The sequence below is a fragment of the Rhinichthys klamathensis genome, unplaced genomic scaffold, assembly GCF_029890125.1.
Source record: "Rhinichthys klamathensis goyatoka isolate OS25496 unplaced genomic scaffold, OSU_Roscu_1.1 h1tg000391l_1, whole genome shotgun sequence".
Classification (NCBI taxonomy): domain Eukaryota; kingdom Metazoa; phylum Chordata; class Actinopteri; order Cypriniformes; family Leuciscidae; genus Rhinichthys; species Rhinichthys klamathensis.
The window spans coordinates 3,752,950-3,779,061 of NW_026606894.1; the positions used below are offsets into that span (position 1 = coordinate 3,752,950).

Below are 26,112 nucleotides of genomic sequence, written 5' to 3' on the forward strand. Positions count from 1 at the left end.
GCAGCGTGTGGAAGGCAAGATGGATTCATTTTTGTATATCAGGAAATCCTAGAAAAAAGCATCATGCCCTCAGTGAGGAAGCTGAAGCCTGGGCATCATTGGACCTTCCAACAGGACAATGATCCCAAGCAAACCTCAAATTCCACCAAGGCTTTCGTTTCAGAAGAAGTCCTGGAAGACTCTACAGTGCCCATCACAGTCACCTGACTTGAACCCCATAGAAAATCTCTGGTGGGATTTGAAGACGGCGGTTGCAGCACGCAAACCCATGAATATTACTGAACTGAAGGCCATTGCTCATGAGGAACGGGCTCAGACTCCTCAGAAACGCTGCCAGAAGCTGGTGTCTGCTTATACATCTCGTTTGCAGAAGGGTGTTCTACTAAGTACTAAAGATGCTTGCCATGAAGAGGTTGAACAATTTTGAGACTGCAGAAGTCATTAAAAGTTGCATTTTCATGATTTGGGTGACAACACTAAATGCCACTAAATTAACTAACGCAAACCTTATTAAATCATGCATGATTTATTTAAATTCTCCTCTCCCCTCCCCCTTTCATCTGAAAGGGAAACTCCTACAAATGCATATGTAATAAGGTAAAAAAAAAAAACTGTCCACGCTTTTTCATTGATCATTTTTCACTGCGTGTCTTTAGAAAATCCTGACAGTAGTTTAATGCCAAATGAGGGTTTGCGCCGGTGAAATCTGTAAGTAAATCTGGCCCAAAGTGTCACAACAGTTTTTGTGAAACATTTTGCTCTAAAATGTTTGTTATTTTTGTTGAGTTAATAAGTTTCTAAAGTAAAAGTTGTAGATAAAAAGAGAGAGAGGAGAAACAGAGGAAACTCACTTGATTTTGTCGTCTTGTACACAGTGGGCAGCCGTCACAAGCCAGCGTTCACTGATGATTGATGCACCGCAAACATGAGCCGTGTTTTTAATGTGGAGGCTGACCTGCCATGGGAACTCGCCCACAACTGCGTCCTCCCCACCCACAACACGAGACGACTTGAAAGCTTTCTTGCCACAGTCTAGAGAATAAAGAGGGAGAGATAGAAATCAACTTTAAACCAAGCAGGATTACAGATATGAGAACAGAAGTATATGTAGAGGGATGTGAATGACACGCACTGCAGTTGGACTCATCAGAGCCGTCGCCACAGTCATCTTGCCCGTCACACTGAGGGTTATTTTTGGTGATGCATTTTTTGTTATTGCACGTAAAAGTTGTGGCTGTACAAGACATATCTGTAAGAAAGAAAAACAAGCATTAAGAATGACTGAAAAGGAGGAAAGTGTTCCAAATTTCTGAATATTTTCGGTAATTTATATTTTCTGGTGCTGTCAATCGATTAAAAAAATAATTAACCAATTAAATCACACATTTTTCAGATTCATACTCAGATTAATACTTTCACATTCAATCTCCAGAATAATGTATAAACAACATAAAGAGAGTAAACAAATATTTTGTTTAATGGCATCTTTTTACTAAGCACCGTGAATGAAGGCCAGTATCAATGATACCAGTCTTGATCCTGATGTCTCTATTAAATAGATTTTTTTCTCTCAATTTTAACCATAATAGCCATTGAACCTTACAGAATAATTGAAAAATATCATTTTTAACATTAATAGGCTTAAAAAAAAAAAAAAAAAAAACTTTTAATTTAAGGAAACAAAAGAATCTTCACATAAACCCATATAATAAACGTCACATTTAGCTTTGCCTTTAATATATCAGGGCTTAACGCTATGTTTTTTTGTTTTACTGGCCCAGGAGGGCTGGTTCAGAATTTACCCTGCTCTGCTAAAATGCATAAAAAAAATAGATCGTTTTTTAATTGTTTTTGACCCATGTAACCTTGTAAATAGTGCTTTAAGATGTTCAGGTAGGTCTAACAGTTAAATAAACAGAAATGTAATACAGATTTTAGTCCTAATAAAATCTGGTAAAATAAAATAGTCATACCGTAAAACTTCAAATAATAGCTCGGGCTTTTATTTTCCAAAATCGTTGAACTGCACCGGCTTGTATTTGAGACAGGCGTCTATATGAGACAGGCCTTTATAATTTAGTGTTGAGATGTTGTTCATTGAGTGTAAGCCTAGAGTCTCTAATCTCTAAAAATCTCCAAATGCTCCACGTGAAACTGCGGTCTTCCGACCTTTTACTATCGTGTCAATTGATTTTGATTAATATGCGCGAGGGAGAGAGAGTAAGAGCCGCCCAGCTGGGTCTCTCTCTCTCTCTCCCGCCCAGCTGGGTCTCTCTCTCTCTCTCTCTCTCTCTCTCTCTCTGCTCGTGCGCCCTGTCAAGCGCAGCAGTCATTCTATTCTACATCACTCACCGATCAAAAAAGGCTTTGGCGGGACAAAAATTTGCTTTGGCAGCCGCCAAAAAGCGGACGATCTGATGGGTTTTTGAAGATGAAATACAACCCGAAACTAAAAAACAGACCCGGCCTCTATTTGAGACCGGCCTTTATTTACCCAAACCTGCGCAGCCACACCAGGCGTGTAAAAGAGACAGGCGTACTATTTGGGACTCGGCTATTATTTGAAGTTTTACGGTAATAATGCTAAAATAAACTAGATTTTTAGATTGTCCGATCAAGCTTGCATCATTCTTTATAGTCACCTCTTGAACATCCATCTTCATCTGAGCCATCCTTACAGTCACGATTCCCGTCACACTTCAGCTTCTCTGAGACACACTGATCGTTACTGCACTTAAATTCTCCAGCCTTACATCCTGCCAGAAAAGAAGACAATTTTGTCAAAGCAAGTGTGGGGATCTGTTTCTGTGTGGGAGAGAATGATAAAGAGAGATAGAGGCTGTATCTGAAACAGAAGACAGTCGCTTAGCTGCCTGGTCTGTCAACAGAGGAGCATTAAAGGGGTGGTATAATGCCCCTTTTTACAATATGTAAAATAAGTCTCTTTTGTCCCCCGAGTGTGTATGTGAAGTTTTAGCTCAAAATACCCCACAGATAATTTTTTATAGCATGTTAAAATTGTCCCTTTTTGAGGGTCAGTAACAACACGTCGTTTCGTGTGTGTCCCTTTAAATGCAAATGAGCTGCTGCTCCCGGCACAGAGAGCGGAACTTCAATAGCTTGTGTGTGTGTGTGTGGGTGTGTCAGCAGCTCTGATTACCTCAGGCAGACGCACTAAAATGTCAGAAACTGTTCTGCCTTTTATGTTTAAACTGGAGTCGGTGGAAACGAGCCATAAGTCCTCAGGTACCTCATAAGGAAATGGGACTCATTTCGGACTAATTTCCATGTCACAATAAGAATGTCTAATGACCTAAAACAGGGATTTTCTTACTTTACACTATGAATTTATCAGTAACACTTCATATCTATCATTAGGAACATTAATAAAGCCTGCTGTATCATATTTGATACATGAATCAACAACCAAAACTTCGTTGAAAAACGTCTGTACACAATCTACTATGCCCTCTGCCATCTGATTGACAGTTTACACTTTTTTTAGGAAGTAATTGTAAAAACAACCATGCTACACGTCTTTTTGCTGTGAAATCTCCACTGATTTTCATGAAGTAAACATGAGAATAACTTTCATATTGTTATCAATATTTCAACATCTTACTGGACTGAAGCAACTTATGTTTTCTTTACTTATCTGTAAAAACATTTTTTTTTTTAGATGCATCAAATACGATACTTCAGGCATTTGAGAAACGTTTATTTTTTCATCTCTCAGTCATCATTGTATTTCGTAGCATTATGTTTACGTCCCCCTCCCCACACAAAAACTATATAGCTTTGATCATAAAACAAAAAATCAATTAAATATCCTTTTACTAAGACATTATTGGGAGATATAGTGACAACTGATTTTTACTGTATATGCAATTTATGTCTATAAAGTAGTCTATAAATCAAGTTATCAAATTTCATCAAACTTTGTGGCCATATAAACAACATCTGCACCAAATTGCACATTTTTGCTCAGTTTGGGCCACTGAATAACATTGATGGGTTTTTCCTCGTAAAGTTTGAGCTTCATAATCTCCTATATAATACTATATAGGCCATAAAAGCCTTTTATTGACTATAATTTCATATGGCAGTGTTCTAATAAAAATCTAAATCAAAATTGCATCCTATTTTCCGTTATTATAGTTAACTACGCAAAGTGATATGGAACTGTAATGTGGTCAAGACCTGCCTGGAACTAGCCACTAAACGTTTGTCAACCAATCAGATTCAAGCATTCAACAGCCCTGTAGTATAAAGTGTTTTAGTGGCAGTGTTTACAGTGTTAACTAACATAACACCATTAAACAGATCATAAATTAAAGAAAATTATGCTGATGATGCTGAATGATGATATTTCTAACTATTAAATAATTTCTAATTTTATATATTCTTGACTCTTCACCTGATCTGTCCATCAGATCTAGAACAATTTCAATTAAGCTTTATAAATAACCAAGTAAACTAAAATGCTGATTTCTTAGTAGAAATGGCTAGAAATCTAAAAGAAAAACTCTATAAAATGTACAGATTTTTTGGTGAACTGTCAAACACAGCATGCACAGGATTGTGAGAAATAAGCCGTGTTTCCACGGAAATTACCCGGAACAATTTGTCCCAGGATTTTTTTCCCCACCAGACCTGTTGCTGTCTGCGTTTCCATCGCAGTCTAATGTACCATGAAGATTAGGCAAATTAGTCTGGTGACGTAGGACTGCATGCTACTTTCCAGTTTGATTTCGTCCTCCGCATATAAGCTTAATAAAGCCTGAACCTCGTCATCGGTCCATCTGTCGTACTTTTTAAACTCCATTGTTGATTCGGATAGCAAACAACTCAGATAGCAAACACCGCAACAGACTTTTTAAAATGGTGGTTGAAATAAAATGCTACGTGGAGTCAACCAATCAAAATGCTACGTGAACTCAACCAATCAGCATGTTCAGCGCCCAAGTCCCACCCCTGAAAGGTCCTGAACTTTGAAAAAGTACTAACGTTACCTCGCGAGCAGGGACTTTGAGGGAAAATTTTTACCCCGAACTTCATTTAGACCAGGGGTCACCAAACTAAGGCCCGCGGGCCAACTCAGGCCCGCCACCCCCCTTTGACTGGCCCCCCAGCCCCTCTGCCCCCCACTACTTAACCCAACAACGCACGCGCAGGGAACAGCAAAATGTCTAGCGTTAAACGAAAAGTTGATAGAGAGTGCAGTTTTCAAAGAACAGTGGACCAACGATTATTTTTTTGTTCAGTGTAAGGACCAAGGATGTAGTGGAGGCTAAACGCACGTAAACGCCGTTTATGCACCTCCCAATATTCGGAAATAGCGTTTACCCACCTCCAAAGTGCGTTTATCCACCTCTAAATAGCTATAAATTAAGCTTATGTCGTTTTAGTTTCATATTGTTCATTATTAGTTTCATAGGTTGTTAAACCTAAGACGAACTCTTTCATATTGCGCTGCATTACTGTCAGTGTTGTTGACTATTACTGACGGTAAGGTTGCGCTGTTGACGCTCGCGCAGCCTCTCGAGGAGAAATCTACACAAATGAGCGCACACACACAGTCAGTTTTTATATTTTTAACATATGTTAAGCAACCTCAATTATTTTTCCTGAACACCATCACGATTGAAAATGTGACATTGATTTCCTACAACAGTTCGATAAACACATAAAATTAAGTCACTTACATTTTAGATGCAATATTGGCTGTTTCTGTTCTGTTTCAGCAGCGAAACAGCAGAACCACGGCGGATCTCACAGGAACACTCAACCTGTTTTCATTACTGAATGATTCAGCATTTTGAACGAATCGATTGAGTCAAAGATTCAATGACCCATTCATAAACATCTGTCTCAATCTTGAATGAATCAGCCGTTTGAACAAATCGTTTGAATGAATGAATCAATAAGACGGTCGCCTGCCGCCACCTACTGGCGGTTTGTGTTATGTTTAAAAGTAGATCATTCTTTCCAACATTTCTTATTTGTAAATTTAAATCAATTTCATAACATAATTTTATGCAATTGTAATTTTTCAGTGTAAATGATTTAATTTTATCAGCCCTATAGTGTCTTATTATTCGAAATAATTGAATTTATTGATCAAATTTAGGAATTTAAAAAGAAAGATGAAGCATACATTTAATAATATTGGGGGAGGGGATGCCCTTTAAAGGTGCAAATATTACAATATGCCGATTTAAATATCAAAGCTAATTGAACACTGATGAGAATATTGTTTCAGAATAAATTAACACACAAAAAAAAAAAATAATAATAATCCGGACGAGAAACTTTTTTACTCGGACAACAGATTTACTTGTCCGAAGGACAAGCATATGAAAAGGCTTAATGTCGAGCCCTGCCTATAGCAATGTCATCAGGATACACATAGACCGGTAGGCAGTGGCCCACCTTACCGGGTGACCACGTCGTGGTCCACCAGAATTTATAGTTTACCCACCTCTTTTTTTACCACTACACCTGTGGTAAGGACTATGCAGTTTGTATTATTTGTAAAGAAAGTGTGACGGTTTTCAAAGAATATAATCTGCATCGTCACCACGAAACCCGCCACAAAGAGTATGCTAGCTTGCGAGGGCAAGCAAGAGTAGACAGGATTCGGAGGACGATAGGCAGACTGGCTGCACAACAGAATGTATTCCTTCGCCAAACTCGGAATCAAGTGTTGATATAGTAGTGTGGATATAGTAGTGGGGATGGCTGTGCCAGGCTAGTAATCTCTACTACACAATGAGGCCTGCTGGTGGTCATTTTTGTCTGGGTCATACAATTCTATGTTATATAGCTGACCCGGCCCCCCCATCACAGTCAGGAACGATAATGTGGCCCCCAGAGAAAAAAGTTTGGTGACCCCTGATTTAGACCCTGGTCTCTGCAGTCAAAACACACCAGAGTAACACCCCAAAGTCCCTAGCTCCCGGGGAAAATTCCTGCGGTGGAAACGCAGCTATAGAGAATGAAGGATACATCTAGCCTGTCTTCTGAATCTGACCAGATGATGTCATCTTTGTATATAGGATGTTAAAAAAGCAATGAATTCAGATGCATCTTTATGCCCTTTTCTTTTATTGCTTGTGGAGGCAGCATTCTTCAGGTTTCAGATGCAGCCAGAAAGAGATGAAGAGGAAAAAAATGGAAGGAAAAGAAAAGATAGAGGACAAAGGGTCTTACCACAATTAATCTCGTCTGTACCATCTCCACAGTCATCTACGCCATCACACTGAAAGAACAGGGGCTTACAGAAACCGTTTTTGCACTGGATCATGCTGGAGTCACATTCTGAAATACGAACCATCCACATTCAAATCACAGTGTATGCCTGAGAGCTCACATTCAGAGGGCAAGTGTGCAATTGTGTGTGTGAATTAAAGACAATGTTTAAGTAACACTTACGGCATTTCCTCTCATCGCTGCTGTCACCACAATCGTTCCAGCCGTCACAGCGCATGGTTGGTTTTACACAGCGTTTGTTGTCGCACTGGTACATCTCCGGGCAGGCTGAGAGATTCAGAAACTGAATTTACTTTCTAATGTTCACATTGACACCACTTTAAAAACCGTAACAGCACCATCACTGGCATCAGTAAGTCTATTTTTCCACCTCAGGCCAGACTACTACTAAAATGGTCAAAAATGAGACCGAGTTTTTACCAGTTAACCATTTGAATGTCTTTACTTACGGTCAGTGGGCTCAAACGCCTCATAAGTGGCGCTAAAACCTCGATCTACATATGATGAGTCCGAGTAGAACACAACAGTCATCGTGTTACTGTTGCCGGTAACCATATGATTAGCTGGCTTCTGCCCACACAATCTGCTGCAAAGTAATAATAAGCATGTAAGTTAGAGCTGCAAGAGTCTGGATAAACAGAGAATCATATTTTTCTTGTTTAAAATGGAGATCACAATTCTTCCATGATTCTGAACAGACAACTAAACAAAATAACATTTCATTTACAAGAGGTTCTGACAAATTGTTAATTACTGCAGTATATTTAAAAAAAACATTCCCTTAATTTTCATTTTTTTTTAATCAGTTTGAATGTATGATTCAATGACTCAAATACTTCACTCGTTACATTACTGGACGAATCAGCATTTTTGAACGAATCAATAACAAATACTGTCACTTGTCACTACATACTGGCGTAACAATGTAATTGATACAATCTTTATTTGAAGTGTCAAGTTACTTTCATATGGTGTATACTTTATTTTTATCACTACCGTAGAATATTGTAACACAGCAATATTGATACTGTGTGATCAAAAAACAAAAAGGTTTGTGAAGCGGTTAAATTAAATTAGCGGTTAAATGCCTATACTTGACTACTGCTCTCTCTGGGTCAGCGGCAGTGCCAAAGCAGATTTGAATCGTGGTCATTTAAAAATAAGATTGCATTTAGTTTCAATAGAGCTAAATGAAAAATACAGTGGTGCAGCCTAGTGGTTTAAGCTCGAATGAAGAAGAAACCTCACTAAATTTGAACTGAAAACGAAACATTTGCTGTGTAACCTTTTCTTCTCAAAATAAATAAATCTTGTTTTAAGGATGTTTAGATTTATTTATTTTTTTACACTAGAAAACAAGACATAAATACAGACGAAAATACAGACCAAGATCCAAAAGCGAAATCTCCTATGCCTCATCAGCACTCATGGAGAAACGTCAGATCATTCAGATCGGACCAGAGACATTTCTGTGGAAAAGTTTAACTGAAGCTCTAATTTACTGACCTCTTACCAGCAATCTCCACATAATCTGCACAACTCTCTGTTGAAACCATAAACTTGGGGAACTTCAGCTTGATGAATTTGCCAACAGGAACCTTTAAACAATAGATACAGATGATGAGTGCTCATAAAGCACCAAAGACTTTTATTAAAGTGGTTCATCAGGACATGAACTGGTTCAACACGAGTGTTTGGGCCTCACCGTGATGTCCCAGCGACATGTTGTGTTGGGGGAGTAATAATTAGGAAAGTTCGGTGACTGGAAACTACCAGAGGATCCAGTCAATGTACCACCACATGCGAGACCTGTTAAAAGGGAAGATCCAGTGAGAGATGAAAAAAATATAACAGTAATGCATCCCTTCCTATTAATCAGTCAAGTATGTTTTTGTTCAGCAAGCCAGGATTTATCTTTACCCTCTAGCTTGATCTGAGTGACACGGGCTCTGAAACCAGGAAAATTCCCTTCATCGCTGGTTACCAAGGTGACCAGCATAACATTTCGAGACGAGATGAAGGTCAGAGGATCACTGGGAGAATAGTAGCCACACTTCCTGTTTGACACAGAGAGAGAAACTCAATTATGTCGAAATTTCACACTGATATTTCAGTAGCTTAATCAGCCACCAGATGGCGCTACAGCCACAAACACAATTCACCATTCCCTTACTCTGCCATAAGGAATTTGTCATTGGGGACCAAAGTGTCATACACTCTCACAAAGTCCTTTGCACAGTTTTGTTCCAGGTTGAAGGTGTCAAAAGCCAACTTTAGCGCAAACCCTGGGTCTCCCCGAAGCTGCCATTGCACAACAGAGTTTGGAGGATATGGGGAGTCAGGGAAACCCGGTGATTTAATGATCTCATCCGCAGTACCTCTGGTGTGCTGGGCGTATTTCGTATTTGCTAGACATAAGCAAAACAAAAGGTTATTCTTACACATTTATTATTGGATACACTGTACAATAATAAGTATGAATGTGCTTAGGAAATTAAGTCCTGTTCCAAAACCACCTGAACTTGGGGCCCTATGATTTCTGCAATGCACAAATCTATATTAGGACACACTATATTAGGACACGCCACATGAACTTCATCTCCAGAGCTGCTCTGACAGTTCACCTTATGAGAATTTCATCATTTCAGTTGATAAAACTGGTAAGATACACTCCCGCCAAAATAAAAGTTTGGTTTAACTTGAAGAAATTATGACTAGAAATATTACTAGTGTACAGTAGAATGTACTTCTCAAATAATGCATCTTATTGAAAAATTGATTCAAGGAAATCGCACAATTTTTTGTGCTGCAGTTTGTTTGACAAAAAAATTAAAGGAATTGCTTGAATTTCATTTGAATACATTTTAAAAGATTAATTAAATTGTTAAAAGTTTTATGCATTAATTTTATTCCTACTGGTTTTGATCATTGTTTTTTATTAAATCAGAAAACACTGAATGCAGAAATATTTAAACGGACAACACAGAATTTCAGTTTTTTTTAAATAAAATAAAACATTAACATTAATATTATTGTTCAAATATTGAAATGTTTTAAAGTTATGCAAAATCAATTGATTTGACATCCTTTGTTATTAATAAAATGTAACTTAACTTAATAATGAATTCTGTTTAAGTAGTTCAGTTATTGATTGATCGATCAATCAATCAATCAAATCAAATCAATAACTGAACTACTAAAACAGAATTCAGAAATATTTAAAACGTAAAACCCAGAATTATTTAACAGAATTTGGGAAAAAATAAAAATTGTATTACTGCTTCGCTGTCTACACAAACTGAACTGGTAAAATGGTAAATGGACTGCATATTATATAGCATTATAAACTGAACTGGAACCAAAGTCACTTCAAGGCAAGTCATTTCACTCTGGAGCCATCTTTAAAATGCCTCTCTGATAGGAGTACAGCTCCTAGCTCTTTGAATGGGAAGATATCTTATCCTTTAAAGATGTTCACCAAGCCTTGTGATTACATTTTATATTTTAAATCTGCCAACAACTGTCTCACAAATTTAGTTTCTAAATGCTTAAATCAAGACAATTTTTTTTTAGCATTTTCAGGCTGGACCAGCCACTTTCTCCCATTCATAGTAATATGAGTGTAATATGAGCCTTTGTATATCTCAAGGTTTTGATAGGTTAATCTGAATAGGTTTCACTAACCTTGTTGCAATGCATTATCAGACTGCTCATGGCGATGCTGTCTTAAGTTACCTTATGGAATAGCCTTCATGTCAGGACTCAGGAGCACACCTGGCTATGATACCTTAAATTTCTTGATATGGAGGCAGTTCACTAGGTTTTGGAACAGACAGTATTTGAGAGATATATGTAATGGACTAACTCACTCCTGGCATTTGAGAACAAACGCGTGTCCAGAGCTGTTAATGAAAAATTGACATAGTTATAATGAATCTGGATGAAGACAAGCATCTGGGCTTCAGTAACATGGACATTCAGGTATTCCATGATAGCATGCAGTCTAGAGATCAGTATCTGGATGAATCTCACAAAACATGTAAAGAACCAGGTCAAATTTCACCCCACAATCACAAAAAAAGAATTTTTTTTTTTTTTTTGCTCAGGGGAAATTAAACCTAGAAAAAATATCTTTCATGACAATAATGCACACTTCCCCCAAATTTAATTACTGAAATGCTAAATAAAATAGCCGTAAAATTGGTAAAAACGATACCAATATCATCTCCATGAAAACTTTTTTTTAGCAAATTTTTGAAAACGGTGACGTCATGCGCATGTGTATTATTAGTGTTTCTCTACAAAGTGACATCGCCATCTACTGGCCTGGCGTGAATGACACCGTGTTTAGTCGTTTTCGCAGATCATCCGTGTGAACGGGGATCATTTTGACAACGTCGTGGTCTGTACGTGAAAAACACACACAAAAAAAATAGCAGCACATTGTTGTCGTGTAAACATAACCTAAAATAGATGTTCCTTATCACTCTACAATCCATCATGCTCTTTAAGGTCACATAACTCAGGGCTTCTGGTAGTACCTAGGATTATCTAAGTCCACTAAAGGAGGGAGAGCATTTTTGTATTTGGCTCTAAACTCTGGAATAGCCTTCCTGATAATAATCGAATCTCAGACACACTCTCCCAGTTTAAATCTAGTTAAGACATCTTTTTAGCCATACATTTACATGATGGATCTCATAAGTTATATTAGATCAAATTCACATTGACCATCTATTGCTCAAAATGTTATGAACACCAGCTAAGCTTATTATTTTACATTTGCTTTTCTGTTTTATCTCAATATGCCCATCCCGAGGTAACTAGAGTAGAGACTACACCAGCTCCAGTTTGGATCCAGCTTCTTAAAAACATTTCAGATGACCAGAACATGAGCAGAATATTCATTCTGCTCTTTGACCTGTGAAGAGAAAAGGCTAACCCCTGCGAGGACTTCAGATCAGAGTCCTGCACGCGGGCGGGTATCCGGTGGGTGATGTGCTAATATTTGCTGCAACGGGTGAACAATCTTTTTACATTGTCATTTGCAGTTCGGGTTGGTTGGGAATCAATAGGCATGGGCGGACTGCGGGTCCAAGAGCCAAGACTATTTCTTGGCTCTACCGACTCAATTTGGTACCCACTGATAGACAGCTGCTTTCATACGGTCCCGTGTTTAGTTGTGTTCACGTTCTGTAGTCCGAAGACCGTCAAAGGTTTCCAATTACAACGCAATTTGCAGTTGTACTCATAACTCAGAATGTTTGTTTGATTTTTTGTGTTACATGAGAAAATAAATCATTTTTGTCTACCTGATGTATATTTAATGCGGGTGCGGTTCGCGGTCAGGCAGAATTAAAGGGGTCATGAACTGGCTTTTTAAATTGTTTTATATTGTTGTCTGAGGTCAACTTATGACGTTCACTTGGTTTTTACATTCAAAACCATCAAAATGAATAAGTAATAGGCTATTTTCAACCCTAGTTTTGAGCCTAGCTCAAAAACGCTCGGTTTTTATGGGCGTCTCGCATTTAAGACTTGGAAGTAAACCCCCACTGCCGTGAGTGGATAACAGTTTTGCATATTATAATGAGTTTCGTGTAACACGCAAATCGGTGGGCGGGGCTAACCGGCCGTGTTGAAGTAGGCGTTGATCATCTTCTGCAGGGGTGGTGTTTTATCCTCTTTGTCGTCATAGTTCCCCACTTTGAAAAACGAGTCAATTTGCTGAGCCTGGTGTCAATAAAAGCTTTTATTTGGACTAACAAGGACGTTTTCAGTTCTGAAACTTACAGGATATTCTTATAATTTGATGAACTCTTAGATGTCAAAAGCTCAAGGAAAATTTTATTTCTCAGTTCATCACCCCTTTAAACAAGTGCTGCTGTCGGACAACGGGTCGGGTGTTCTGTTAAGTTCTGCGGGCGCGGGTTTACCAAACAGGACCCGTGCAGGACTCTGCTTCAGATGATGCCAACTCTGTGTCAAAGTACATTTGGCAGTTGTGTATGTTGATTCAGTCAGTTTAGCAGTTTAGCATAAATTCTTGCCTTTAGGAAACAATAACTTTTTTTGTGTTGCACTTTGTTCTTTAAAACTTTGAAGACTTTTACATGCACAATCTACATGGTTAAAAGCGCTATATAAATTAAGATGACAGTCACCTCTGATAAGAGATTACTCTAAATTGTAATGTAGAAACATGCATTTTCGGTTAAGCTGCTTTAAAACTATGTGCATTTTGAAAAGTGCTATACAAATAAATGTGAACTGAATTATGCAAATTATAATTTTGATTTAGCAGAAAAATATGATCTACACATTTAGTGAGATTCATCCATCTATCCAAACTATGTAATGGATGTACTATTAATTTATATTACCTGAAGACACAACATGATCGAAGATCAGGGCACCTTGTTTTTCCGCACCTCTGCGCGAAGCTTTAGGGGAGCTATAGATGTTAGTTATGTCGCTCACAGCCTGATCCACTGCTTTGTCCTGCCCCACTGGAACAGTGAAATCTGACTCATAGTAAGCTATTACACTGCCCTCACTGCAGGGGAGACGGAGAAACAGGCAACACTCAAGAGTCTGACCATCTTACAATATAATAACCATAAGGGAAAAAAAGGCCAATTTTAATTTCACACCAGAAACTCTTCAATCACTGAATTCCTGTGGATAAATTTGTACTATTGGCAAAAAAATAATAATTCACTTTTTGTAGAGCCTGATGAAAATTGGTTCTTGATGTGAATAGTTTTAATGATGTAATAATTTTGTTGATGTCGCTGAACAATTTGCCTATTCATTCTGCTCTTTGATTTTGTGAATAAGCCTTGCAATGCAAGCAAATTAAACTTAAAGTGCCCCTATTATGCTATTTTAAGTTCCATGCATCCAAGGTCAAAAAACACTTTAATTTTCTCATATACATTGCAGCATCACCTCATTTCTCAAAGAGTCTAAAAATGGTTTGTTCGAAGATTGCGTGAGCCTGCTTTGCTCTGATTGGTCATATGACACTCTGTCGTGATTGGTCTACTGCTTACACCACATGTTGGTATCAAAACACTCATTACTATATCTGAATTTTAGCTCCGGAGGCTTGCTCAGTGCTTGATACACAGTGATACAAACAGGAACGATGGTGTCCGTATTAATTCCAGCGTGTCCTCATCCTTCCGAAGTGCATGCAAAGTGGATTTGAAGGGCTGAAAAAAGCGTCTTCAACAAAACCAACTAAACTCTTCCAGGCCTCAGCTACAACTACAGTGTTTGAAGGCGGCTCAATGTAGACGTCGATGAAGACAATAGGCTGGCATTATGCAAATGTGTTACACTGTTACGTTGGTATTTAACAGGAAGTTAGACTGGAATTGCTGATGACTCGTTTCAGCAGTTTAGCATCAATTCTTTCCTTTAGGAAACAATAACTTTATTTGTGGTGCACTTTGTTCTTTAAAACTTTGCAGACTTTTACATTCACAAGAAGCTATATTACACACTGCATGAAAGGTAATATTTGAAAACGCCAAATAATAGAGGCACTTTAAGAGTAGGTGCATGACCAAATTATTATTTTTTTTAAATGTGGACAATCAGATGTAGACGTACCTGAAGGCTTGAACTCTGGAACCAACATAATATTTCGACAGTAGTGGAGATTCTGAGTACATTGATTTCAGCTGAATACAGAAATAAAAATTAAAATCAAAAACACTTTTCTCTGTCAACACTTTGTGAAAATTAAGCAGCTTTAATTTAATTCTCACCTGAGACATGACTTGTTTCGCCAAGTCTTGAAACTCTGCACTGTCTGGGCTTTCATACGCATCCACAAAAGCTTGATTTGTTATCCTAAGCGAGCCGGTGTAAATCTTCTGTAAATTAAAATCCTTCCGGACTGCAGGAGACATGAACCAACAAACATGTGATAAACACTGTCATGATTGACACTGGCAACATTGTTATACTGTCTGTGACTGCAGTGTTGACTTACAATGGAAATGCCAGACCAGAACCCCTACGATCAAGGCCAAAATGGCTGCCAAGATCACCAGACCAACAATGATCCTAACTTTTCCAGGGCCCCTTTTCTTCTCCAGCTTTTTATTATCTGATGCTGGCAAGAATGTGACACCTTGGTCCCAGTCCTTGTCCTAATAGAAAAAGAGGCAAAAGTAAATTCTCAGTAAATTTCAGTGTCTCCAAAATGCTGCAGCTCGAGTGGTCTTTAACGAGCCGAAGAGAGCACTCGTTACTCCTCTCCTCACAAAATTGCACTGGTTGCCAGTTGCCGCTCGCATCAAATTCAAGTCACTGATGTTTGCCTACAGAACAACCACTGGCTCTGCTCCCTTTTACCTAAACTCTTTACTTCAGACTTACGTGCCATCCAGAAACTTGCGCTCTGCAAGTGAACGTCATCTTGTGGTGCCATTTCAAAGAGGCACAAAATCTCTTTCTCTGACCTTTACCTTGACTGTTCCCAGCTGGTGGAATGATCTAACTCAACCAGAGCGGCTGAGTCTGTGTCCATTTTCAAGAAACGGCTGAAGACACATCTTTTTCGGCAGCACTTGATCTGCCGTCAGACATGTATTTATCATTGAGTCCAGAGAAGAAGAAAAAAATAATTGTTTTTAAAAACATTCTTCCTAGTTCAGATTTCGTTCGTCTAGCCTGGAAAAACCCAGACAACTTCCGGCAAATTTAGATTTGCTCTGAAAGTTAGTCTGGCAAAGAGCTCATTCAAGCTCATTTTCAATCCGTCGAAATCGAGGCACCAATCAGAAACGTTGGGGCGGGCTTTACACGATGACGACAGCGCTGGGATTTTGAAGCAGATTTTAGCCTACATTACAAAGATGGATGCCGCCGTCGAACATCACTCGTTGGAATCAGCTATCGCGTCTGTTTTAAGCGATTTGAACGTTTCCTTTTTGTTAAAAACCGAGCAAAGAACAACACTCGGCCGCTCTGCATACGTCATCTCCTTCATCGCTCTGATTGGTTTTAGGTCTATCCGCGACGTCCGTTGGTGACGCCCCTCTGGAAATGATTTGTCTATGACGCTTTGCCAGACCATAACTCAGTTACAACTGAGAATGGTCTGGTTTTAACCAGGCTAGAAGAGAATAAGTTTTCAATATTGATTTGATCGTATAGATCATAGGTTCTCAAAGTGCGGCCCGCGGGCCAATGGCGGCCCGCCGAAACATTTCTGGCGGCCCGCGATAACATCTGTAAAACTGTTAAAACTATTGCTTTGAAAAAATGAATATCTCCGTTTAGTGGTGTTTAGCGGCACCCATAGGCATAGGCGGTAATTACATGGTCCAACCGACCGATCGCACTTGACCTCACTCCCAAGGCCACTAGCAGTGTTGGGGTAGTTACTCAAAAAAGGTAATTAGTTACTAGTTACTAGTTACTTCTGTAAATTGTAATGAGATTACTTTACTAGTTACTGCGTTTGAAAAGTAACTTCACTACTTATTACTTTACTTTCCCGTTTCTTAATTTATGGACAAATATCATAGCCCTATCATCACTTAGCCTGTCTACATAGTGTTTATTGTATAAATATATACAAAATGGCATGTAAAACCATATGAAAGAACAATATCCCTGTCTGCACAAGGAAATATATCTCACTGTAAAATCCACAAACAACAGGATAAAGGAGGCTATGGTGCGGTCATTTTAAAATGGGGTCAACACACAAGTTTTAAAACACAGGCTTTGGGAAACATGAGAATAAACTCTTCTCCTGAGAACAAACCAAGCTTTTTATTCGACTCATGGCAATAAAAATAAAAAATGAAGTGGTCAATGAAAAATAATAAAATAAAGGTCACTTTTACATTTTTAATCTTAATTTAAAATGCATTTTTCTTGGCGATTCAATAGTCGGCAGGGGAAGCATTCCTCTACAATGAACCCTGCAACAAGCCTGTTCATTTTGTTTTGTGTTACCTGCTGTGCTCCAAGACTTGAGAAGAGTTTTTGTAACAGCGCGCGCGGCGCCGAATCCGAGGATGAACGACTTCAAGAAGCCGAATCTGCCCGAGCATGTAGCCTACGTCTCACCGTGACCGCACCGGCACACAGTTTGCGTGTCTAAATCAGTTGCTTATGTTTACAAAATGAGCCTACAATAGCATAATAAGCATTTTTAATAGAAAGATCCATGTTTTATAAAATGTCCACGAAACTTAATGAAATGTTTAGTGAAATTAGAAACTATTTAAGAGATCGTTGATTTAGTTCTATAGTCTACATACATGTTTTTATATCCACATTTTGTTCTAATGTCACAAGTAATAATCTCAGGGTTTACTGGATTTTACGTACACGATTCTTTTTGTAGTGTTATTGGTGGTGATGTAGCCTACTAAAATAAACATCGTCACGTGTGGACCTTTCTACTTCTCACCGTTGATTCCTGATGGTTAAGAGGACAATTACTCGAGTCGCCCCGTCGTTTCACAGAATATTACAATGGCGAGCGCGTCGAGTATAAACGCCTCGTCCGTTTGGGGAGGTGCGCGTGCAGTCAGCGGAGACTCGCGCTGCAGAGACCCCCTGTCTCCGTCTCCGTCTCCATTTCCCTCTCTCCTTCGCACCGGCAGCTATGTCACTCAAATCGATCTCTATGGCAACGGTGCGCACGCACCACTAGACAGAACTTTACACACAAGCAAACACGGCTTGGGTAACGCAGGAAAGCGCGTTCCTATAGTATAGTAAAGTAGTGTAGTTACCGATATTTTTAGTGTAATGCGTTACTTTACTTCGTTACCCAAAAAAGTAATATCGTTACTGTAATCCGTTACTTTGTAACTCGTTACCCCCAACACTGGCCACTAGGAACAGTGGTTGTCTACACAGGAATAGGAATCGTGGCCAACCGAAACCAGCACCACAAATCCCATTGCAATTTAAAAGGGTATGTTGACCAAGTAATCAATATTCAATGTGACTTAATAATAATCTTAACAATGTCAAGCTTATTAATAGCCGCGTTTCCATTACCTTTCAAAATGTTCGCGGGCGCGAACACTTGCATTTTCCTATCAACAGTGCAAACAACTTAAACTAGTCTATCATTTCTGGTCATACAGAAAATAATAATGCATTATTCGCAACTACTTTTATTTGTGTAAACTCATAACAAGAAAACGTGCTTTTGTAAAATAAAATAAAACAATCAGTAGCCTGGCTACTACGCGCTTTCATGATCTCCGTGAACTGGAGCGCGAGAACTGAAACAAAATATAGCCTATGTAGGCTAAAGCTTAAAATGTGCACTTTTAAACAAACAAACTCGAATCGAAAGCAAATACCTGATTATGTAATCCGTATGAAAGGTGGATTTCTCTCTAAAAGAGCATCTGCTTAACAGCGGAGATGGAGATATGTTTTTAGCCGACACTTAGAAAACAATAGTTTATTAATAAACAATTAAAATGCCTCGCTGTTTTTTCAGACGCATTTATTATCATTAGCCTATAACTCACCTATAAATCAGGCTAGATCAGACACGTACAGGCTATATGGCTCTTCTCATTCATCACTGCGGGAAAAATATAAATTCCAGGTTCTAATTTGGCCTTAGAAAACCAGTAAAATCGACACGTTTTCCATATTAATTTGTGAATATTTAAAATGTTTAATAAAGGGGCAAAAGTCATTTAAACAAAAATCTGAAAAAGTCTGTCGATATTTACTTTTTTTGCGCAGCAGTTGGTGAAGATAGTTCGAATTAAAATTTTGTTCAACTTTGCGTTTTAAAAAGACAACAACCGTTCATTTTTCGTTTTTCAGTTACGGGTTAAAAAAGATAGATAATAATATGCAAATCTGCAATAATGGAAACGCGACTGACAAGCAATGATAGAAATGAATGATGATGATGACTTGTTTGGTAAGCTTCTATTTTAAAAGTTTCTTTCTCTCCCCCCAAAAATTTTCACAAGTTTTGCCAGGTTTAGCCTCACAGTTATGAATTAAAATGTGTTTATTGCAACTAATGTAAACTGTAGAGATGCAACCTGGTCATTAAAATAATTTCAAATGGGATTTTCTTTTCAGTTTTTTTTTCTTCGTTTTCTCCTCCGCCACTTTGGCGGCCCTCAGTTCAATGTTGGGTTCCTAAATCGGCCCTCACCTATCAAAACTTTGAGAACCCCTGGTATAGATGAATCATGCACAATAAGATTGAGCATTGAGAATGTAAATAGTGTCGACCGAGACAAATCACACTGGGTACACAATCAGACTGACGACGGAAGTAGAAGGCATAATGGGACATGCTATTCTGACCCTAAACTTTGAACAGAATTGTAATTTGCTCTCTATGGAAGACTGACCTATAATTGTTGTCTTTTACAACCGCTAACAAACTCTTATCTCAGAGTGCCGTCACATGACATTGTTCATGACCTATATTCTATTTAATATGTATCAAAAATGTCAGAAGTTCATAGAAACTCTTATAGAAGAGACTTCTAATTTTGCAATTAGGATACAAAGTGTCTAAAGAACAAATTAACCAAACATAAACTGCTAATTCCCAAGGAAATTCTCGAGGACATCTAAAAAGTTTTAGCTTGTGTGTGTGTATGTGGTTTTCCTCTTTCCTACCGCATATTTGAAACCACAAGTTCATAAACATTTGACAATCTAACCATTGTTAATTAATTTTTCTAACATCAACAAACTGTCACATGGGGGTCATGGCATGAGAAATCAAATCTACCTTGATCTTTTGACATAAAAGGCCTTTGTACCAATAAAACATCCTGCAAGTTTCAAAGCTTAAAACAACATCTTCATTATAAATAAAGCATTAATTTAATCAAGCTCCAAAAAGTAAAACGTCTTGTTTTGATATTGCGGGATCTGTGACGTCACACTGGCAAATACATTTGCATATGCCTGCCTCCAGAGCATCAACAAATATATTGTTTTGTAAATGAGGCACAGTGTAATAGAGAGTTTGCAAAGAAACGAAGCAGCCAGCTGTATTGGCTCTAAATGCAGCTGCATCACAAATCGTAGGCAAACGATTTCATAATGCTTTGTCAGTAAATGACGATTTAAAATGGATAATGTTTTCAAAACTCTTCTAATAGCGAGTAGGGGTGTAACAATACATTGATATGGATCGATGCATCGATCAAAAGTCTAACAATACGATGCATCAATGCCACACGTAAAATATCGATATGCGGTACCTTTATTTTGACACACTCCACATCCTCACGTAACGTCCATCTACACATTTCCGCCAAAGTGCGCATTTTCATTTACTCACCATACTGACTGCCGGTGTGTCTTTATAACAAACACGTTTTGTCACAAAAAATAATCATTTTTCTGTATTTGTTTTTGTGCAAAAAATAAATAAAACGTATTAAAAGGGTAGTATAATGCCCCTTTTTACAATATGTAAAATAAGTCTCTGTTGTCCCCAGAGTGTGTAAGGCTGCGTTCACACTGCAGGGGCTTAATGCTCAAATCCGATTTTTTGAAAAAATTCAATTTTTTTGCAAGGAGTTCACATTTCCAATTAAATGCGACCTTTTTTGATCTCCTGTGTGAACGTGAAATGACCCAGAAGTGACCCGCATGCGCAGAAGAGTACTCAACGGTCAACGACGTCACTTGTTTGCGGAAGTAGCTAAACATGAATGTCAACAGTGGAGCTCGTTTAGCAATATTAAAGTTATTTGTGTGGGTGCGGAGACGCAGCCAGGAGTGGTGGGATACTGATGTGAGTGGCTTCACAAATACAGAATTCATCAGTAACTTCCGAATGACCAGATCCACCTTCGATTATGTTTGAGCACCTTCGATTAACTCTGTCACGGGAAGAGACACGTCTGCTGCGGACCATAACAGTGCCATGCGTTGGAGTGTAGTGGCTAGCTACAGGTGCGTGCTATCGTACGATAGCTAACTTGTTTATCTTCTCATTCCCGCCTACTTCAACGCAGAATTATGACGTTTGTCGCATATCAATGGCGTGCGGGTCAGATACATGTGACCTGGCCGTTCAGGGGTGCGTTTCCCGAAAGCATCGTTAGCCAACTATGGTCGCAAGTTCCGTCGTTACCAATAGAGTTCAATGGGATTTGCGACCAAATTGCGACCATAGTTGGCTAACGATGCTTTCGGGAAACGCACCCCAGATTGAGGTCGCATTTCAAAAGATCGGATACATATCGGATTTGGACCACATACCCAAGTGGCCTGGGTCGCATTTGAAAAGATCGGATCTGTGTCGTTCAGACTGTCATGAAAAGATCAGATACAGGTCGCATAGGGGCAAAAAAAATCGGAATTGGGTCGTTTCAGCCTGCAGTGTGAACGTAGCCTATGTGAAGTTTTAGCTCAAAATACCAAACGTGTCGTTTCGTGTGTGTCCCTTTAAATGCAAATCAGCTGCTGCTCCCGGCACAGAGGGCGGAGCTTCAAGAGCTTGTGTGTGTGTATGTGTGTGTGTGTGTGTGTGTGTGTGTGTGTGTGTGTGTGTGTGTGTGTGTGTGTGTGTGTGTGTGTGTGTGTGTGTTAGCAGCTCCTCACACAGACAAGCACTAAAATGTCAGAAACTGTTCTGCCTTTTATGTTTAAACTGGACTCGGACAATGATGGAGAGACTCAAGAAGAAGTGACAACATGTAGAATTTATCAGGACGTTTCTGAATGGTTAGTTGATGAATAGTATGTTGCTGATGTGGAGTTAATTATAAGTCTTTGATGTTCTGTCTTGATAATCTATAAAATCGCTCGTGTTGGAAAACTGTTGTAAAGATGCCTACAGAGTGACATGCTATTGCATTTGTGTTACGTAATGTATTGCACGTGAAAAGACGGATGCGACAGCTTAAGCAGACTCACAAATGTGCTTTACTACAACAACTCTTCCTCTTCTCAACATGGACTGCGTGTTCCCGGGGGCGGGGTTTATGTACATTTTGAGGAATGTCGTGTATACCTTTGCTTTGAACTTTGAGCGTTGTAACTTTGCAGACGTTGTTTGTGCTCAAACAGCAACATTACACACTAACTAAAGTTAGAAAAGTGAAATCATGATCATCCACCCCTTTAATTTTTTAAGTCAACCTATTAAAGTAATAAAAACAATCCATGTCATGACCCCTTTAATAGTGCTGAGTAAAGTTGATGCCATTTTTAAGAGATCAGAATGATTGTTGTTCTTCTAATCAGACTTTTTGTTTTGGTTTGAATTTAAGATATTCAACTTTTCAAGTTAATGAGTGAAGAAAGTCCAGCTGTAAATGAACGAACTCCACCTGGGTTGAGCGGTCGACAGTCTGTGACGACATGCATGATGCATGAAAAGCAGCTGATCACTAGTGAACAAGGGGATATCCCGGAGTCATTTTCTCTGTGCAAGTTTCATCTGTGGGGGTGTTTGGTCATAGTAATGCTAAATGCCGAAAGCATGTCGTAACAGATCTGTGGAATCCATTCAGGCGCACACACACATCAGACAAATATAGAATAACAGTCTGTGGTGACTACTGAAAACACATCAAAATCTTCAGTTCTTCCCATGCGCTCCGAAACATTTAACCTGATCTACATATAATGTAACTAGCAGTGTTGTTTAAAAAAGGCAGCTTGCCCAACTTTAAAACAAACCAATCTACATCAAAGCTATTCAAGGGAGTAGCATCTTCTTCTTTTTTTAAATACCTTTTATATCTTGATCTTTTTTACAACCCGAATTCGGGAAAAGTTGGGATATTTTTTAAATTTGAATAAAATGAAAACTAAGAGACTTTCAAATCACATGAGCCAATATTTTAATCACAATAGAACTAATTAAGGTAATTTATATCAGGTCTGTAACATGATTAGCTTTTTCTAGAATTCGGGTTGTATATCTTTATAAATGTTTTGTGTTAAACATACAAACTTAAATATTTTCACAATAAATACAAATAATAAAATGTGAAACCACCCTAACTTTTGTGAAGGGACTTCACAAAGGGACTCATATTTTGAGCCGGTTGTGTCACTACTTTTACTTCCTAGAGCTTGGCAACTACTAGTGACAAACCAATATTTAGTCAGGGTTATTATCATTACCTAAAACTATTAAAAACATTTCTGTTAATTCAAATAAAACCTAAATAAATTATAAATATTAGTTGGAAAAACTTAAACTAACCTGACATGGGTTTAAGTTAAAGCACCAAAATTATTACCTGAAAAAATTAATAAAAAACTATAAATAAATAAATTAAACCTATATAGAAATAAAAAACATTAAAAATGTCAAAAGCATATAAAAAAGGTACTAAAAACAAATTCAAAATAAAAGCCAATTCAAAATAGTAATAAAAAGAAATCTCTGATGACCGAGGCACTCCTTAGTTAAAATGTCTTTATTGGAAAAATGACATGTCCTAAACGGACAATTTTAAAACACCCGTTGTGTTTTAAAATTGTCCGTTTAGGACATGTCATTTTTCCAATAAAGACATTTTAACTAAGGAGTGCCTCGGTCATCAGAGATTTCTTTTCTCTACACTGTCTCTAAAGATGTTCTACCTTGGACCGAAGAGCACCCAAATTAAACTCAAAAGGAATTGAGCACGCCATTCATCCTGAATCTAATCAAAATAGTAATACAACTATATATAAAAACAACACTGATTTACACATTCCAAAAACAACCTGTCAAATCTGTACTAAATACTGTGTAAAAATTATAACGGTATTATTTCGTCCAACAGTTACCCAGTACTCTGAAACAATTTGGTAAAGGACTTACTTTTTAAACTATTTAAATTTCACCAATAATTATAAAGAAACGGCAAGTAACGGCAAATTGAATTAAACATGAAATTTTGAAGTAGTTCTTGAAAAGTTCTTTTCAAATGTAGGCCTACTCCAATAATCCGATGTGCTTACAACTTAGAAAAATGTGTTGTTTTTTTTCCAGTTTACCCTAGATATCAGAATCGACATTGGCTGTTGAAAACCCTGTATCTTTCACCACCACTACATATCACCAAAGTACGAATGTTTTGAATCTAATCCTCAAGAAGACAGTCAGCTACCAATAATCACCAGAGACATACAAACTGCTATTGTGGACTGTCTGGAAGCACTTCATTTAGGGTCTTATCAATGTCCATTGACACCCTTCCTCAGAGACGACAATGAAGCCTAGTCAGCAGAACGGCTTAAACTCACACTCCTATGGGTGATCTATAGAAATAAAAATCCCTTACACATGCCAAACCGACCAAGACGAGAAAAAAATAAAAAATTAACTACAGACAGGAAAGGAGGTCAGGCACATTTTAAACAAATACATGGTGTGAAACCTCCAGTGGCGTCTCTGTGGCACGCTTATAAGTTTGGTAACTAAATAAGTTTTGCCCACTAAAGAGCTCAATGCACTCAAACATCAGGTTATGCGATGTGTCACTCTGTCAATCATTGCTTCATAAGGCCTTTTAGATCAAAACGTAGAATATTATCAACACTAGCTTTTATCTGGCTCTTTAAAGAAAGACCAACCAAGTTGCAAAGAAGGCTCAGCTAAATTAAATAGAGCTGAACATAACTAGAATAATGTGTAGCCAGCCACTATGAAATTTGTGTGATGTTTTAAGTTATTCATTTTCAATGCATTTCCAGGCCTGGACAACACAATTTTATGATTATTAAAGGGGAACCTTGATAAATATGGGTAATAGCACTGCTGTTTAAAATGGCCCTGTTAACCACATCTCTAACTAACCACAATCTTGTTTAGAGTTTCACATGTCTACCTCTTGCCGTTCTTAATCTTACGCCTTCTGATAAACAGTAGCCTACAATCATGCGAGAGAGAAAAATACACACAGCACAGTTTTGGGGACATAAAGGTGAGATTTAAGTCCGTCGTTAGATGTTTAAAGGTGCTTGGCAGGTTGAAAAATAAAAGGTTATTAATATGGCGAAACTTACCGAAGAACCGGGAGTGTAACGCATTCCTCCATCCATAGGGTCCATGTCCGAGAGACCACCGGCAGAATATCAACACACCTTTCTTCTCACACTTCCACTTCTGCTGACAAAGTAATTGTGTATTGAGAAGGAAAACAGACTTGTTATTCTCAGCTAGTCAAACAAGTGTTGAAAACAACAACGCCCATAACAAGTGCACGCGGCGACAAAATAAAACATTAAACCGTCCTAAAAAAACTTCCACATGAACTTTCGAACAAACTAAGACGTGTAAATCACGAAAACGAAATTACACGATTGAAACGAGCTAGATTTTTATCTTCCGCAGAGAGTGAAGTTTGTGTCGTCTACCTGTGAGATGAGAAGATATTTCCGGAGAGATTGGCGATACAATGGGAGTGACTAGCTCAAGCGATACTGTCTCTACAGGTGTGCACTTTACATTTAAACACCTTTAAACCCAATTCCACACAGCAACAAAAAACCTCAAAGTAAGGTGAATACATCCGGTAATATTTTAAAACGAATGTAAGGTTAATTTTAAGTACGTATATGACTGTATAGCGTTAGTATCGATCCGTGTTTCGGCTGCGGAGTGACTCACCTTACGCGGGTGTGGGCCTCGTCTCAATCTAGGGTGCTGCGGCTGCCCTGCTGCCTACCTAGGCTGCATGTTTGGCCAGATTATACGGAACGCGCTTATTGGGCCGAAAAGGCTGACTAGGTAGGGAGCGTTCTAGGTTTTGAGACATGCATTGCATTCGAGCCTGTATTATTCACCTTGATACAAACTCGACATACAGGTTTCTGTTGCATGAAAATGGCGTTTCCACG

The 26,112-nt window shown here is 38.4% G+C and overlaps 1 protein-coding gene across 4 annotated transcripts in view; it reads right to left on the minus strand.

The window, feature by feature from the left end:
- The window catches only part of st14a (ST14 transmembrane serine protease matriptase a), a 29,126-nt gene extending 3,225 nt beyond the window's left edge, over nt 1-25,901 (minus strand). The window contains exons 1-17 of one of the 4 annotated variants that reach the window (XM_056234143.1): nt 25,883-25,901; nt 25,279-25,378; nt 15,278-15,437; nt 15,051-15,181; nt 14,893-14,963; nt 13,656-13,828; nt 11,142-11,174; nt 9,446-9,680; nt 9,193-9,329; nt 8,978-9,081; nt 8,779-8,870; nt 7,722-7,858; nt 7,435-7,539; nt 7,213-7,320; nt 2,643-2,756; nt 1,133-1,249; nt 852-1,032 (exon numbers count right to left, since the gene is read on the minus strand). In XM_056234143.1, the coding sequence (XP_056090118.1) occupies nt 852-1,032; nt 1,133-1,249; nt 2,643-2,756; nt 7,213-7,320; nt 7,435-7,539; nt 7,722-7,858; nt 8,779-8,870; nt 8,978-9,081; nt 9,193-9,329; nt 9,446-9,680; nt 11,142-11,174; nt 13,656-13,828; nt 14,893-14,963; nt 15,051-15,181; nt 15,278-15,437; nt 25,279-25,323 (1,943 nt within the window). In that variant the 5' untranslated portion in view covers nt 25,324-25,378; nt 25,883-25,901. Of the gene's footprint in view, nt 1-851; nt 1,033-1,132; nt 1,250-2,642; nt 2,757-7,212; nt 7,321-7,434; nt 7,540-7,721; nt 7,859-8,778; nt 8,871-8,977; nt 9,082-9,192; nt 9,330-9,445; nt 9,681-11,141; nt 11,175-13,655; nt 13,829-14,892; nt 14,964-15,050; nt 15,182-15,277; nt 15,438-25,278; nt 25,428-25,629; nt 25,809-25,882 lie in introns of those variants that run through there. The other 3 variants (XM_056234141.1, XM_056234142.1, XM_056234144.1) reach the window with 3 other exon arrangements.
- Nucleotides 25,902-26,112: the final 211 nt, after the last annotated feature.